This window comes from Neodiprion fabricii, chromosome 4 (assembly GCF_021155785.1).
Source record: "Neodiprion fabricii isolate iyNeoFabr1 chromosome 4, iyNeoFabr1.1, whole genome shotgun sequence".
Taxonomy (NCBI): Eukaryota; Metazoa; Arthropoda; class Insecta; order Hymenoptera; family Diprionidae; genus Neodiprion; species Neodiprion fabricii.
In genome coordinates this window covers 10,132,097-10,149,762 of record NC_060242.1, presented here as the reverse complement: position 1 = coordinate 10,149,762, position 17,666 = coordinate 10,132,097, and the positions used below count along the sequence as shown (strand labels likewise).

At 32.9% G+C, this 17,666-nt stretch overlaps 1 protein-coding gene across 6 annotated transcripts in view; it reads left to right on the top strand.

Annotated features, from left to right (window-relative positions):
* LOC124180878 (RNA-binding protein Pasilla) overlaps positions 1-17,666 on the top strand; it is a 53,327-nt gene that overhangs the window by 15,304 nt on the left and 20,357 nt on the right. For all 6 annotated transcript variants that reach the window (XM_046566786.1, XM_046566781.1, XM_046566782.1 and 3 more), the window contains exon 4: positions 14,076-14,427. In XM_046566786.1, the coding sequence (XP_046422742.1) occupies positions 14,076-14,427 (352 nt within the window). The remainder of the gene's footprint in view (positions 1-14,075; positions 14,428-17,666) is intronic.

Below are 17,666 nucleotides of genomic sequence, written 5' to 3'. Positions count from 1 at the left end.
ATTTCAAATACCTTGACGAAATAATTATTCAGAACTATTCGCATGTGGCTAATCAGAAATTGCCATTTTTGCTATAAAAAAATGGGAATTCCAAGCAGATGGATTTCGCATATCAGAAAAACCTCTGGGAAATTTCTCCTCTGAGTTCTCTCTGACTACCATGCAATTATTTGGAGCAACCTTAAAACGTAGTGTGCGTTTTTTCTATATATTCCGTGTATGAAAAAGTTTTGCCTAAACGGATGAAAATCCTCTTAGAGCGGTAGCAATAATGATCACTACTCACGTACCACATTTATATTCTCAAGTATATATTTCAAATGCGGTTAGTGGGTTATTCATTGTTGCGATGGAAAATAATTAAAAAGTCAAAGATTATTTATTACTCTTTGTCCCAGCTACTCTCTATCAGAATTATCCAGGGATTATTTTTATCACTATCAAGTTTTCAGTCATAGAATTATTCATTCGGGGATCTATAAATTATTGTATGTGCTCTGAAACAGGCTGTCAGTGCTATAAAGTCTGTGCGCTCTGCGTGAAATATTCCTAGTTTTCTTCTCGTCTTTGCACTTAGTGCGCACTTTTTCTATAAGCCGAATTCAGCCTTAGTACAAAAGTTTGAAGACTTTCGTATTATGTAATAAATACATAGATGCAATAAAAAGATACATTATTTGAGTCTGTGGTTTAAGTTCTGATTAACATATGGAGTTTTTAAATTAGATTTTGTCCTTTTAGTTTCACAAAAATTCGGAACGACGTACGATAATAAATTTTGTCAGATGGATTCAATTACTGTTTCAAATAATTGAGTTCTTCCAGCACCGTATCACTTTATAACCGTTAAGCGATACGTTGTTTTGGCTGTAAACAATTGCAACTACCTATTAATCGTATAATATTTAAAAACAAACAAAACTACTAGCATACTGATCAGTCTCAGCCGTTTTCTTTAAATCACATATTTAAATCTTCAAGTACTTTTTTATTCGAATTCATGTAACGTCATACGTCACTATATATTTATACATATCTGGACTCGAATAGATAACGTGAGGATGAGGTCAATGGGCGTCACGGCCTTTCACTTTACGGATCTCATCAAGAGCCACTGTATTAATTACTAAAGTTTGACTATTCACGAAATTCGTTTCATATATTATTTGTAAAAGCCATTAAATTAACTTTATAAATTAGTACACGTATCTTGCAACCATATATTTGGAAATTTAAAATAACATAGTTGAGTCTATTGGATAGTAATCAAAAATCACTTTCAAATACCATTAAAATTCCTTCCTCGTATAAAGAAAAAGTTCAGTTTACCGTTGCTGCTGCATACACTATAAATTTTTCGATGCAAAATCAAACCTAGGTCATGCAAAAAAATTTTATCATTGCTTGTTCAATAGCTCATGCAGCATAGTTGATTTAGCTATTTTTGGATCAAAATTAAATCTCGTAATCGCAGGCTTGGTACTAAACATGCAAAAGTTTCTTAAGGGGTGGGGGGTCTTGGTCGATTTCGGCGATGACGTATATATCTCCAAATGTCGGAAGTCTACGTATTTCGAACGGCTTAACAGGCTCATACTATACGCAATTCAGAACAAAAATACTCCGATACTATTTCTATTTGACGCAGAAATAAAGAAATGGCACGAATTCTATGGAATCGCAATAGTAAATTCGTAAAATTTTGCCATTTCTTTATTTCTGCGTCAAATGAAAATGTGATGGAGTATTTTAGTTCAAAATTATGTATAGAATGGGACTGTTGAGCTCCCTTTTGCGTTCGAGATTTGTGGACCTCGATATTTTGAGATATATAGTAGAATGGGCCAAAAAAAACGAAGAATTTTTTTTTCAATTGTACTGTAAAAACATTGTTCATGACGACAAATAAAAATTATCCTGAAAGTTTGAGCCCTTAATATTAATATTAAGGGGTGTATCGTTACAGCTATTGATTTTTTAACAGTTACCGCATTTTTTTTACCCAAAATCCGTCAATTATCAATCTGAAAAATTTTATCAATCCATATTTTTGAAGGAAATTAAATTTCCTACCAAAAAGCTCTCTTACTAAATTGACGTAGATCGAGCCGTTTCCTTGTAATCGTGCCTTAAACATTGATTTGTTCTTTCAAATTTTTGTTTGAATTTTAGATTTTTGTAACTACCAGAAAAATCAATATTTTCATAAATCAAACCATTATTTATTTGTGGGAAATTTGATGCTCTACAAAAAAGGTCACTTAACATTTTTCATGAAATTAACTCCTTTAAAAGTTATTCGACATTGAAATTGTATTCAAAAGTAATTTCAATATTGATTTTTCTGGTAACTACAAAAATCAAAAATTGAAACAAAAATTTGACAGAACAAATCAATGTTTAAGGCACGATTACAAGGAAACGGCTCGATCTACGTCAATTTAGTAAGAGAGCTTTTTTGTAGGAAATTTAATTTCCTTCAAAAATATGGATTGATAAAATTTTTCAGATTGATAATTGACGGATTTTTGGGTAAAAAAATGCGGTAACTGTTAAAAAATCAATAGCTGTAACGATACACCCCTTAATATTAATATTAAAGGCTCAAACTTTCAGGATAATTTTTATTTGTCGTCATGAACAATGTTTTTACAGTACCATTAAAAAAAAAATTTTTCGTTTTTTTTGGCCCAGTCTAATATACATATAGTCAGCGTCGAAATTGACCAGAGCACCCCCTTAAGTATCTGACATTCGATATAGCCTCATTCAAATCATGTGTAATATGCTAACATGTAATTATATACTGTTACCTTGTACATACTGCAATTCAATGCGAAATTCAGATACCTCTCTGTATACGTAAATATCACGATGAAACAGCCGCATTCGAAGGGGAGGGGGGTAAGAAAAACTGCAGAAAATATTGCCCAGACCGAGTTCAAACCCCAGCTTGTCGATTTAGCGCATAAACGACGTGACCCGTCTTACATTTTTTACCAACTGCCGGTTAGGTCCTTCTGAACTCGCCAGGAACTCTCAAGTCATCCTGTTCCGTACTTTCGCACACTGACATGATGCTACTGCGATCTATAATATTCAATGCATAGATAAAAAAAAATCAATCATATTGGACCTTGAATAGGTTTTTTTTTTTATCGGTTACTTGGAATTGAATATTACAGATTTATAGACTTTAATCACAAATTCTAGTGCACAAATCCGTTTTGTGAATGTTGCATTGAAAAGTACGGGTCTGCATTCTAACAGCATTGAAGAGTATGTAGCTATTGCTTGCTAGCAATGACCTAGTTAGTAAACGCATGAATGGTTAATGGTCTGAAACGTATGAGCCATCTAAGATTGACACTTAGTCGTAGCAAAAGTATACGCTGTTCATTTAAATTAACACAATTGTTATTCCTTTGCACGATCTACTTTGAACTGTTAATAAATTGATTAGAGAAATACTCGTTGGCATTTAAAGTAAAAATATATCACTCGTTAATCATTGTAACAGTTTCTGAATATCAGTTTCCGACTTTGATGAAAAACGTTAAATTCAATAGAACTTTCATTTGGTATTTACTTGTAGAAATTTCGGAATTACGGAGTTCAGACCTTAAACAGACGGACGAAGCCTTTCTAACGATAAATCGTAGAAACTGGAAATAAGAGAAATTTTTTAATCTAGGTTTGGGTTTTAATGCAATTAAGAAAACCAGCAAATCCTGGATTAGAAAGAATATATTGGAATTTAAGAATGATATTTACTTTGGACGTAATAATGTTTTCGACTGCGTAATTACTTATTTATCAGAAAGATAATGAAATTATTCATACTCTGCCATATATATAATATCCATTTGAATTTGATTAGAACAAAATTGATCACAAAACATCACAATTGTGTCGGGAATTTCTAATTAGATCCCAAAGATATTTCTTTGTGGAAAGAGAGCTTGCTCTTGCGTGATATTCACGTGGGTACCTTCAAGTGTTCAAGAAATGAAACTGATTGTTAGACAGAATAACATCATACCTTGTGGTCTGGTTTAATAACATTCTGTTCGGGAATTGTATTTAAAAACATCGTATATCAGAATTTAATTTTGACTCACCGAATTTGAGGATTTGATCGAAAAACATCGTACCTCTCAAATTGTACGAAAAACATCGTGCTTCAGAAATTGACTCAAAGCAATCGTATCGCCGAATTCGGCTCAACGTCATTCTATCTCAAGTAAACGTTTCGTTCGCCAAATTTCCTGAGATTTTTGAAAGAATGAAAGTGCTGGTTAATTTATAAACTGCGGTTAGGATTTACCATATTTTACTAAATCATAACTTAATTCCAGTGCGTACAGTTCCTTTATTTTTATGTGATCCATTCACCTTGTTTTACGAATTCTGGATTAAATTCGATTGCAAATAGTTGCCCATATATGTACTATTATACTTATAGTTAGTTAATAGCATTAACTTATAGACAGCATTTTCGTTATAAAATAATTTTATTTATCACATTAGAAGCTAACGCCAAACCAAAACAATTTCAATATCTTTCTTTTAATATTTATTACCTATTATTCAATATAATCATGCACAACACCGTTAAAGTATACACGTATAATGTTATATACTTATATTGTAGATACAAGTAGAGTTAGCCTACAAGGTAAATTGAATCGAAATATAAGAAATGCATCACTTTATTCTTTACTTACGGAATCAGTTGTTTCTGTCAAAGAAACGCAGGGTCAGATTTTATGGAATTCGTAATTAGTATTTCCTTAAACAAAGTGAATGTTTCACATAAAAATTATAGCAATTGTACACCAGAATTGTTATCAAATATCATGTAGCAAAATATTGTTAAATCTTAATCACGGTTTTTAAGTCAACCAGCGCCTTTATCGTTTCAAAAATCATGTAGGGGAGAGTGAAGCACATTCGTACATTGCAAACTTTCGTATTTACAGTGTACGCATAACAGCGTTGTTAGTTGTGTGCGTTGTAAAAAAAAGCCAAACGAAATTAACTTCCAGGTTTTAGTGCGAAATATTTTACATTGAAAAGTGGGTATCTTACACATCAATTCATAAGGATGCAGGCTTCTGAGTGTTGTGTTCCACCGATTGCAGTTTTGCGGAATGATTCTGTATTGCTTTGTGCTAAATTAGATGCGCCCAACGCGTTACTGCAGCATTTAACACTTCTGGTTTGTGACTTTAACGTACATCGGCAAAATGGGGCCCAAGAGGACGATTGACGTGGAGAAAATTCCGACATGTAATTTGAAATATTCTCGGTTAATCTTAGGTCTTATAGTATCAAATGAATGAACAAAAACATTTGAAAGTTAAAATACGTAAACATTTTTTTGTGACGTATAAAATTGTACCTTTCTTTTACTATATTCAACGGTAACCGTGAAATGCAACATTTTGTGCAGAGGCGTATTGCATTGTTGCATTAGTAAAAATATCGTTGTACAAATGCAGGTCACTAGGTAATGAAAATAACTACTCATTCGTTCCAAAATCGGACCGATGCAAACGGATCTTGATGTTGATGATTGGCTGCAAAAATTGTCTAAATCTGCCTGAGACTCCACTACGCGTGTGAAGGAAATGTCAACTTAAGATACGATGGTATTGAATTAAATTGTGAGATGCGACGGTTTTTTACTTAAACTCGAACATAATAGCATATTTTTCGTCCAAATTCTAAATTAAATTCTGAGCTACAACGTTGTTGAACGAGAAATCCTGATGTATAATGTTCTTCAATTGTCAATGAGGTGAAAATGAGAAATTCTTCATACCCAGACATCACAGAAAGTTTTAATGAACTTATATTCTACACACATTAGGGTAGTTTCTATTTAGGGCGCAGTAGACGTACACCCCCCAATCGACTCCAAATAAATCAAAAAACATTTTCCTATTTTTTTCAGATTTTTATCTCAACTCTGACCCCTCCCCGTAAGACGGTGAATTTATCCCCGTTTACATTCTCTTTATATAGTTTATTGTAAGAGTAATATATAATGTTAGAAAAAATCTGTAACTGCGAGATTTTAATGAGAATTAGTGCTGCTATCTGAGAAAACATTTGTATCGTCATACAAGGTAAACTGGACGAATCGCACGGCGTATAAAAGGAAAAAAAGTGAGATTTAGAAGCTGTGCAATTCGTCTCGTATATAAAAAACTCATACCTACTCTCTAAAATATTTAACACCCTTGAAAATTTCATGTGCCCTCAAATCTTTGTTAACCACAAAAGCTCGATTTATGATTTTAAATTGCTTCACAGTCACTGTACACCTAAGTGCAAAAAATAACAAGTAATGTACTTGAAGAACTAATCAATCAAGTTGAATAGAAAATTCAAGTTTTCATCAGGCTGAAATTAGTAACGTTAACTAAACGATACGTCAGGGGAAAAAATGATTGGGCAGTATTAGAATAATTTTCGAGGAGTTAGCTTTTCAGAATTAGTGTATATTTTGTACGCTTATAATGGTTTACTAAATTTCGAAAAGTTATACAGATGCAAATTATTGATTTTTCCCAAATATGCATCGTTACGGTAACGTTACTAACTTCATCCTCGTAAGTGTTCACCATTACTGAGATCCGATGATAAAATGAACGAAACTGACTTAGTTACTTGAAAGTACGACATTGCGAAATTATGGCTGAATAGGGGAGAGTCGCGTAATACTGACCGGTTCGTAATCCGGACCAAATCTAGATCTCGTTCACATCTAACAGATCAAACAGCTTTGGTCGGTACTGTAAACTGGTACGTATTGCACGACTCTTCCTTATTGAATCGAATCATTGATGCTATCTTAGAATTCCTTTCGATCAAGATTGTTGGAGCGAAACCCCAGGTATATAAAAATAGGAATGGCCCACTGGCACAGGTTTCAGTGGCACACGAGCAACGTTGCACAAAGCGCAATGGCGCACATATCAGTAGCGTGCGTTAAATATGGCACAGAAAATTAAATTGTTTGCTCACAGCCTAATGGAACACAGGATATTCGGAAATTTTGTGTTCTACAAGATTGGTCCTATATATTTTTGCCCTAATTGTCACCATTTTGGCAGCGTAAGCCACGAAAGTGTCAAAAACGTGAAAGACCCCGTTTTATTTTTTTTTTTAAGAGTTCTTATTTTATTTGTTTATTACAAAATTAACTGGTGCTGCAGTACCAATGCCTCAGGTCTTTATTATTAACAATGTTCCGAACATTTTTCATATTTGTTTTTACTTGGTAGCTAACTAGTCGAATTTCACGCTTATTTTTGCTCCTATTTGACTAGCCTATCACCCTACAAGCTTCATACTCGTCGCAAACCGCCTACTTTCCACACATGTAAAATAATTACTATTTCTCCGCCGCTTAATTCGTAAGTAACTTTGACCAAATTTTATGCCAATTCTAGCAATGTCCGACCCTTACTTTCGATTTCCTAATCGATTTTTTGTATAACTCCTTGAGATAAATTGATGTGCTATAATTACGGGACGCCAAATAAAAACGCCGCATGTTATATATTTCTCGTGCGTCATAATTCCTGTATGCCACAAAGCCTCGTGTTATATTACTCGTGTGCCATAATGCACTTACGCTGCAGGAACGTATGCCATTGGTATCACCTCCATAACAATTGACGCAAACAAGAAAATTTAACGTATAAACGAGAAAAACGTACCGTAGTAAATCGTACAAATGAAGTCTTACATGTATGCAATTTATTGAAATTTCTGACTTGGAAATTTCGTGAGCTTTTGATTTTAAAACTGAAGTGACAAACTAGAAAAGTCAGCTGGCTTGAAAAGATTAGCAATTCTCAAACTTTACGTATTTCCGATATTTGCGATGGTAAAAATTTTCAAATTAACATTTATTCGTTTTAGTAAATAACATGTGACGGTTCCACCAATTTTTCTCAATATATAAGCAGTTCAAGTTACAGAAAACCACATCGATTGCGATCAGCGTCGTGGCTAGAAATAGTGCAGCTTGGCGCAATCCCTCAGAAAAACACCTATTTTACCCATATTAGATGCACTTTCTTATCATTAAACGTAACAAAAATGGCGAGTTGAAGCTGTATAAGAGGCCGCAGTTACCAGCTGAATGCGTTAAATTTCTTTCTAATTGTACAATGCAGTACAGTTCGATGCTCATGATTCTATGAAGATGTTAAAGTTGCATGAGATCCAACAAAAATTATCCATTTTTGGCCTTCATTACGCTTTTTCAATCAACAATATTGCATGAAGCTGAAGCTAGCAGCCAAAGTCAGCAGTCAAACCCTTCAAATTTTTTGAAATTAAAAAATGCGGCTCAGTTTCATCCTCATAATCTTATAAAAAATATTAGGGGTTCGAGGTATTTCGCGAAATTTTGATTTTTTGACGCGAGCGGCAGTCGGCCCGCGGGCCTCGGATCGTAAAGACGTTACCACCCATGAGATACTGAATGCTATATGTATACATAACGAATTTCGTGAATTTGTGATTTTCATAACCAACCGTTAAATAAACCGAAACATATTCTAAAAACACCCGTGAAATCCATGAATCCTACAAATATTAGAACGTTTGGTTACTAATTCTGGTTGCTAGCTTCAACCTCGTCAATAACGCACATAGCCGTTAAATTTCGGATCATGAATTTGAGCGTGAATCTCTAACTCGATTGTTTCGCAAGCAATCAATCAAACATCACTTCTGTCCTTAGGAAAAAAGCTTTGAGGAATACATACGTAATCGCATAAAAAATGAACTTTAAAGTGCGAAAATTTCATAGCAACTATACGCTCCAAACATACATTCATGTTACAGATTAAACAATGTCTTTCACACAACGCAAGCTGCATGTTTTACGCGTTTTTTCATCTTGAATCCCGTACTTGAAGGAACCATTTTTGCGACAGTACAATCAAAAGACCTAAAATCTTCTGTTACTCAAAAATGCTTATGTTTCTAATATGCACATGCGCATCCGGTATCGAAACTTGAATCTGAAAAAAAATATGTAATCCATACTTTTGTTACTGTGCACTCTGGAAGCAAGGTCGTCCAACTCTTCAAATATTTTCAATATTCTCTTTGGCTCGTGTTGCAAACTATGGAGGGTGGAGTAAAGGAGGACATATTCACCTTTCGCGCGCGATGCCAAAATCTCGAAATATAGCAACTATAATCTAGAACTCCTGTAGGTAGCGCATCGGACGAATTTTACCAAGCAGCAGATATAAGTACACATTAGGGTGTTTCAAAAAAAGACTAATTTTTTCTTTTTCTTATGGTGTCCAAAAATTGATAGTATACCTAAAAATAAAAATTTTGGCGCCAATATGAGCTCTTAATATCAACAGTAAGGTTTGCTTCTATCCATTTCTTTATTTTCCATTTAAATAACAGGGAGAATTTTTTTTTTTTATTTTTGAATTTTTATTACTTTGGAACGGTTTATCGTAATAACAATCTGAAAAAAGAGATTTGTAGGAAATCTCACGCTCTACAAAAAACGTCTGAAGATCAAAGTTCCTCAGATCGATCGTTTCAAAGATATCAGCGATGAAAAATAACACTAATCAAAAATTTCAAATATTTTCCAATAAAACTACAAAAAAATATCATATGCCATATTTATGATATTTTTTATGTAAAATTACTTTAATTCTGTTAACCCGAGGCTGTAAACTTTTTTTGCTAATTAATTTAATACTTAACTCACAAAAAGCACAAATACATAAATATAAAGGTTAATAATATCACAATTGCAATAAAAGTAATTTTATAAAACTGTAATATTTTCAAGTTAAAAAATTTTTATAACAAGCTGTTAATATTGTTTTTTGTTATAAAGAATTAATTGTTCAGTAAAGTTTCTTAGTATTTAGTAAAAAAAAAAAAAAATTTGTTACAAAAGAGACCCAAAAATCATTTATGTGATATTTTTAACCTTTATATTTATGTATTTGTGCTTTTTATGAGTTAAGTATTGAATTAATTAGCAAAAATAAAAGTTTACAGTCTCAGGTTAACAGAATTAAAGTAATTTGACATAAAAAGTAACATAAATATGGCATATGATATTTTTTTGTAGTTTTATTGGAAAATATTTGAAATTTTTGATTAGTGTTATTTTTGATCGCTGATATCTTTGAAACGGTTGATCCGAGGAACTTTGATCTTCAGACGTTTTTTGTAGAGCGTGCAATTTCCTACAAATCTCTTTTTTCAGATTGTTATTACGATGAACCGTTCCAAAGTAATAAAAATTCAAAAATAAAAAAAAAAAATTTCCCTGTTATTTAAATGGAAAATAAAGAAATGGATAGAGGCAAACCTTACTGTTGATATTAAGAGCTCATATTGGCGTCAAAATTTTTATTTTTAGGTATACTATCAATTTTCGGACACCATAAGAAAAAAAAATTCGTCTTTTTTTGAAACACCCTAGTACACATTATAGCCATCGCGCGTTCTCCGTACCCCATTTTTAGGCTGAATTTTTGAAATGAAAAAAATTTCTAGATTTCTCGAATTTTTAAGGGCAGCAAAATGTCGCAGCATTTTTATACCGAATTTTTACTCGATAAGAGGAATGCCCATAAAGCAGGCCACCTGATGCGTGCTGAGTGAAAATCACCTAGGTATTTTATTGACATTACTATTGGTGAAAAACTAGGTAGCAAAATAATGCGGCAGCATTTTACTGTCCGTAAAAATCCAGACTCAATCGAACAATTTCAGATATTTCAGCACTCACGTCGCCAGTAACTGAAATCAGAACTGCTATATAAGCATCGAAATTATGGCCGCAGAAATCCACGTCTACATGTATGTATAGATTCTCCGCCCTTATAGGGGTTAAGGGATGCATCAGTGAAACTTTATAATTATTTTTATTTACGTGAAATTTCAACACCTAATAAAGGCTTCAGAAAACAAGTGATTTTCAACAGGTTTCATTTAATTACGCTCCACACGTGGCCAATTATTATTCATGTAATACTAGTATGGTTTACATGTTCTTTTTTACCTGCGTTGCGTATGTAAAGTAATCGTTTCTACGACTGTACAAAAAAAAAAAAGCAATTTTACTTTCTTGTACTTGACAGTGCTCCGTTTCTCAGAAGTGGGATTTTTAAAAAAGCTTCTTGCAATGCAATTATTGTAAATGCTTTTTAAAAATTCTACGATTACTGGAGAACGTAGGAAACAAAGTTTGCTGTGGAAATTGCGACTCGACAAGCTACTGATTTATTATGCTACTTATTCGCAATGGACCATTAATTTTCATTCACAAAAATTTGTCTGGAAATTGACGATTCCGATTTATTGGCACAAGTACCTAGGTGATAATTTATCAGATCGCAATTTTTACTCTCTTCGCTCCTCCGATAATCCTGGAATTTTTGAAAAATGTTGTAAGAATTATACCAAAGGGAACCTTTTGAAAAAACACCACTTCTTAACACTATTCCAAATTATGTCTGGACACATATCGAATATAATTGTCTAAAATCGGATGAAAACCAGTTGTTTTATGAAACTTCATTGTGAGTTCAAATTTCAACCAAATCGAAAAATTATAAAGTTTCAGTGATTTGTCTCCTTAATGCACAATATACTAAAAATTGACAACCAGCCGAGGGTGGTTTGATCTTTATTTTCACCTGAAATTACAACATGTAAGATAGCGCTGTGTGATATTCGCGTGCAATATAAAATTTTAAAAGAACAGATAATCTATAAAGACTTTTAACGATATGGTAGCCGTAAAGTATGACGAAGCTGAAGTTAGTAACGTTAACAGGAGTCAAGTTTTCGAAATTTTTAAGTATGTTTTGTTTACCGTGGTTTACTATATTTCAGACTAAATGTGCAAAGTAACGGTTTTCCCTAAACATGCATCGGTACTGTGACGTTACTAACTTCAACCTCATAAAGTACGCCAGTATGGTCGCGTTTTCCGGCCGTGAAGTTGAACTTTATGGACACTTGTCCAATTGAACACAAGTTTAACTTTCTGGCGATCCTAGAACCGGCTTTGCCGGTCCGCGCTCGACTGTAAGGTGAACCCTTACGGCCTTCGTACGAAAACTATTATTTCGAATATTGATGACTTTTAGACGCCCCTTGTATGGAGGTGCCCTGATGTGTTCGCTCTATCGCACTATGCTACGATGCTGATCGAGACCATGATCATCATAAAAGTCCATTCTCGAAATATTGTCAGACAAAAAAAATTATCGAGTCCGCGCGCGTTGAAATGCGCCACCACGTCAGAAAATAGCAAACCCAATAAACAAAATTTAAAGGCATTGGTAACAAGTTTCTCGCGCCAAGACAATTTTTTTTTTTTTTTTTTCCTACTGATCCGAATTTATTTCCTGCTCATTCGCAAACTTTCTTTCTTCTATGTGCACCGACTATGATTTTTGCTATAGTCATGATAGGAATACCCGATGTTTCAACCCAATTGCGGAGGTTAGTACAGAAAGAGTATAAGTGACGAATTTGCAAAATTCAAGCTAAGCATGGTTTCGTGTACTTGAAACTACCAACTGTCAGAGAAATAATCGTTTGCCTGAGTTGAAGTTTGACTGCGTCATTTATGTGGTAGAAAAACGGTACGAGTGCACTCAGGAGCGTCTTTATTCATGAACTTGTAATTCTCGATATTATGTTCTTAATAAGTTGTAACACTGAAATGGCAAGAAATATTCGTGCAAAAATTGTATAAGTGCAAGGAATTGTGAGTATCTATAGTTTACTTATTCTAATAAACAGAATTTTGGGTATAAAATAGTATACTATTCTCTTCTAGACATTCCAATATATAATAGCGCTCCCACCCTTGCGGGGCATTTTGAAAGGGTTGATAACTTTGATCGTCAACATCTCAAATTTAGCAAACATGCAGTTATATCCTTTTTGCACTAACCCCCTCGATTATTAATCACAACGAAATCCTCACTATCGACAGCCCACTACCCATTACCAACTCGTTACCAATTACAATTTTATTCCATGCTGTCATTTTTATATTTTCAAATGTTTTTGTATCGCGACCTACATTTTACTTATATTCTTCAGTCGAAGATTCCCGAATTGCAAGTTTTGAGCAAATTGTATTAGTTTTGTAACTTATGATCACTACATGAGATACACCGACTTGATCAAATATTTTTTACTTTATATTTAGAACTAGGGACTCGGAGAACCCCTGGAAGACAAGTTTGGAAGTAAATTAGACCAGTGTTTCAATTTTTCTTCACTATACTAGAATCGCCATTTTGAGTTTGGTAATTTTAGTTACCATTCAAAACTAGAACATGAACGAACTTTAAATATTGACTCTACATTCGACTAACGTTTGTAATTTGGGTCCAGTATTCTCGATTGTCGAAGGCAGATTCGAACTTAGTAATCTAGAAATCATTCGAATTTCAACTTTAAATTCAAAATATCCAGTGACTCAAAATACTTCTAGGTATAGAGTAACGTGGAAATAGCTTTTTAGAAATGTTTTTATCGTAGATGAATTCTATTCTTGCTTAATTTGATGTGTCATGTTTCATATATGAAACCCTACACTTTGAAGGGTAAGAAATAAATTTACATAATCGGGGTATGTGTCTGATGTGCGTAAATTCTTCCTGGGGAGATGAGAATTGTCGTTTGATAAATCTGTAATTATCATGAGGTTAAAGTTCCTAACTTTAATTTACGATGCATTTTTAAATAACAATCGTTGAAAATCACTAATCTATATTTAAAGCAAACCGCACTCATATTTTGGACTAAATTCTTTCAAAGTAGGTCTGAAATTGCAAATCAGTAATTCTTGTCCGACTGCTTTGTTACGTTAACGTTACTAACTTCAATCTAGTTGAATACCATAAAATTATTTATCGAGACAATCAAATGCGTTCTTTGTCAATCGATAAATAATCTTCGCTATCGAAATTATTCATTATGATTTGTGACGAGATTCAAACCATTCATAACTATGTATAATCTTGTTATAGGTGAAAATACTTGTGCCAAATAGTACTGCTGGTATGATAATAGGAAAGGCAGGGAACTATATAAAGCAAATAAAAGAGGAATCAGGCTCGTATGTGCAAATAAGTCAAAAAGCAAAGGACTTATCGCTACAGGAACGATGTATAACTGTTATCGGAGAGAAAGAGAACAATCGAAATGCATTAATTATGATCCTGGCTAAAGTAGCCGACGATCCACAGAGCGGAACTTGTCTCAATGTCAGTTACGCAGACGTTAGCGGTCCTGTTGCCAACTATAATCCAACAGGTAGTCCGTACGCCCAGGCGCCTGCAGGGACGCCGACTTACACATCTACACCTGGTCTGAACACAGGTAAATTTTAATTGTTATAAAATTTTTCTCAAGGGTCGTGCAATAAAAAATATAAAGCTCCTTAAATAATAACGATAATAATAATATTTTAAGCATACAGATTCTCAAAAAGTGGTACAATATGCAACTTCAAGGTGGTAACATTAATGCAATGAAACATTGAACAAAAAATCGATATCGTGCAACTTTAGAATGATTTTAGAGTTGAACTTTGCAACCCATGAGTATGTTCTGTTACTATAGTTTAACAAATTTCAGCCTATCCTAAAGTTTCTAAGTAACTATGTTTTCTTGAAATTATATTGTTACTTTGAACGTTACGAACTTCTTCCCTGTTACAATATTTAGCATCAACACTCGCAATGTTCAAGCAGTACAATTTGATTGATCTGTCGGGTTGTGATATTAATGATTAGAAAATAATATTCATGAAGTTAACATAATAGAATTAGAAAAAGAAACAAATTAAAAATACCCACGCACGAGAGCTCGTGTAAACTAAATAATTGACCTTTGTTTGGGGATGAAAATTGTGTTTGTTTCAAGACATTTATTACCCACTTTAAAAATTTCTGTTGAACAAGTCGTTACCTTTTCATTTTGTGTTTTATATGCATAATTTTTATTATGATTAGTAAATTCCATAAATAGTTGAAAGAAACAAACATTCAAAAGTATACATAAAAAAATGGTAATACGATTTTATTACAGTTCCTTTTTATTTCTTCATGACACTCTTAATATTATACTGAAACTTTTTGGCTCGCGATCTCGCTATTCAATGAATTACACAATGGTCAGCTATGACATAGTTTTACATTCTTTTTATACATAATTGTGTGTTATCATTGGCATTATTCAAACAATCTAGTTCAACGAATAACTTAATTATACTTGATTTACTGTCTCAATTAAGGAGGTTGTACAGTGAATTAATACTTGATTCATAATTTTATTTCAAGACCGTCGTATGTCAAGTATTTACTAATACATTCGCAAACTGCCATGTTTTCCTTCAAAATGCAATAAAAAATAAAAAATTACAAATATGAGCTTCAATATCGATTATTCATTTCAAACGGCTTGAAAACGATGAAAAATTTAGAGGACTAGATCGATTTCACTCTACGATGGGTTATTTTATTCAGAAGATTATTTTCTGCAATCCTTCTATGGCCCAAGTTTTTTTATTACATCTATATCGTTAAATATTCAATTTGTCAAGATTGCATTGACATTGATTTTGGTTAACAAATATAAATTCGGAATTGACTATTAAGATGAAAGAAAATTTGGTTTGGTTAATTTGTGCAAAAGAGTTTTCTAACTGAAATGAGCCGTCGTGGAGTGAAATTGAATTGATTTCACTAAAGTTTTTATCATTTCTAAGCAACTTTAAATAAAACATCGATGTCGAAGCTCTTGTTCATAATATCAGTCCCTATTTTTCACATTATTGGGGCAAAGATTTAACTTACAATTGTAATAATTCCATAAATACTTCAAAGTTTCGAAATTATTGAACAGAATAATTTTTTTAGCACTCAATTTAAGTATTATTTCTGATCTTTTTAAGACGATTATGTGATCCACGTGGCCATGTGTGTTGTCATGGTAAACCGTTGTCCATGTTTCTGTTTACTTGTGGTTAGGAAAACCTCAATTTGAGTCTGTGCGTGTGCAAGATTATTGTATATCACTTGAGCCTTAGAATCAAACATAGTGGTGTACTGCAGTTTTATTACTACTTTTATAAAAATTTAACTTTTGGAGAATTCAGAGAAACTACGAATGGTAGAGATTTTTTTCTCATAACTATGTTACTCACAAAAATAATATGAACTATGCATCAAGTTTTGTTTGAGTCAATTTTTTTAATTTTTTTTTTTGTACCAGTTTTCCTAAATCTACATTTTACCCATAAATAAGTATCCAAACCCACAAATAGCTTTTTTAAATAATCGTGTAATCGGACTCACAGATTTAAATGCCACTGTTTCTGACCTCGGTATCTGACAGAAATTCTTTACTGTTTCAATTGAGTCAGTATTTCAGTGCAAAAATATCTTCAACTTTTTGTCATATATTTAAAAAAGTTATGGCTGTTCAACTTTTAGAAAGCTAAGTTTTTTCGTACTTGAATTGCCTTGTGTCACTGATTTTTTATATTTTCAGCAATGTTTCATTTATACCTTGACGTAACTGAGAATCAGCTTTTGATTTTTATACTATGCTTTAATAGAGTATCTGTATTTCGTTTTAAACAACATTAGTATTGGGAAACTTGTTATTCATTGGGAGTCGGTTGAAAATGGTTTGTAATGACATCACATTACAGCATAATGACAATAACGAAGGAACTAAATGACATTATGATTAACTAATTGATAGTATTTTCAATTTGTGAAAGTGAAATGCCCAGAAAATATCTTTGTTAACAATACTACTGAGATTTCGTAGACAGAGGAAACACATGACGTCACATTGGGAAATGTTTGAAAATTTTCCGAATCTTCTAAACACTCATTCGGTTTTTATTTTCGTGCAAAAAATTAGCACCTTTGATGAAGTTGATAGCAAAATTCTTTAAAAATAGGTATTTGTCGGCGAGTCATAATAGTAAGAAATCGATATTTAAATTTTACAACCTCTTGAGAAGTTCGTTTACAAAACATTAACCTTTGAATTTCCTTGTCGCACCGTTGGAGAAGCATTTCCTCCAATGAGGTGAAACCACTTCTACCACATATGTGGTATTTCAAATATGTCAAAATTTCAAATTTAATTATTAAAGTTTCGTCGATAAAGTATACAAAAATAATTTCATGTGGCGTAGTGCTTGGGAGAATTTTTTTACTAGTATTAAAATAATGAATCAACTATTAATTTCGTTCTGTTCAATGAAAAATATGTTGAAAATTAAATTTGTCTTCCCAATCTAACAAAATATATGAGAAAATGTCTTTCTCAGGGGTTGAATCACAAGTTGGTGATTTGACAAAAATTAAATTTTCTTTGTAATCATACAATGAATAAGGCGAAATAAATAATCGCATTTATGTCATATTTCTAAAATATAAATTTCATCTTCATTTTTCCTCTTTTAAGAAGGGAAGTTACTATTTTTGGTAGTCATTATATCACTCACGACCAAAATATGGCAAGTAAAAAGTGCAAATCTCACTGAGTTAAGGCAGCACTCTGATTTCACTAAAGCGCTAAGAAAATAATAGGGGAAG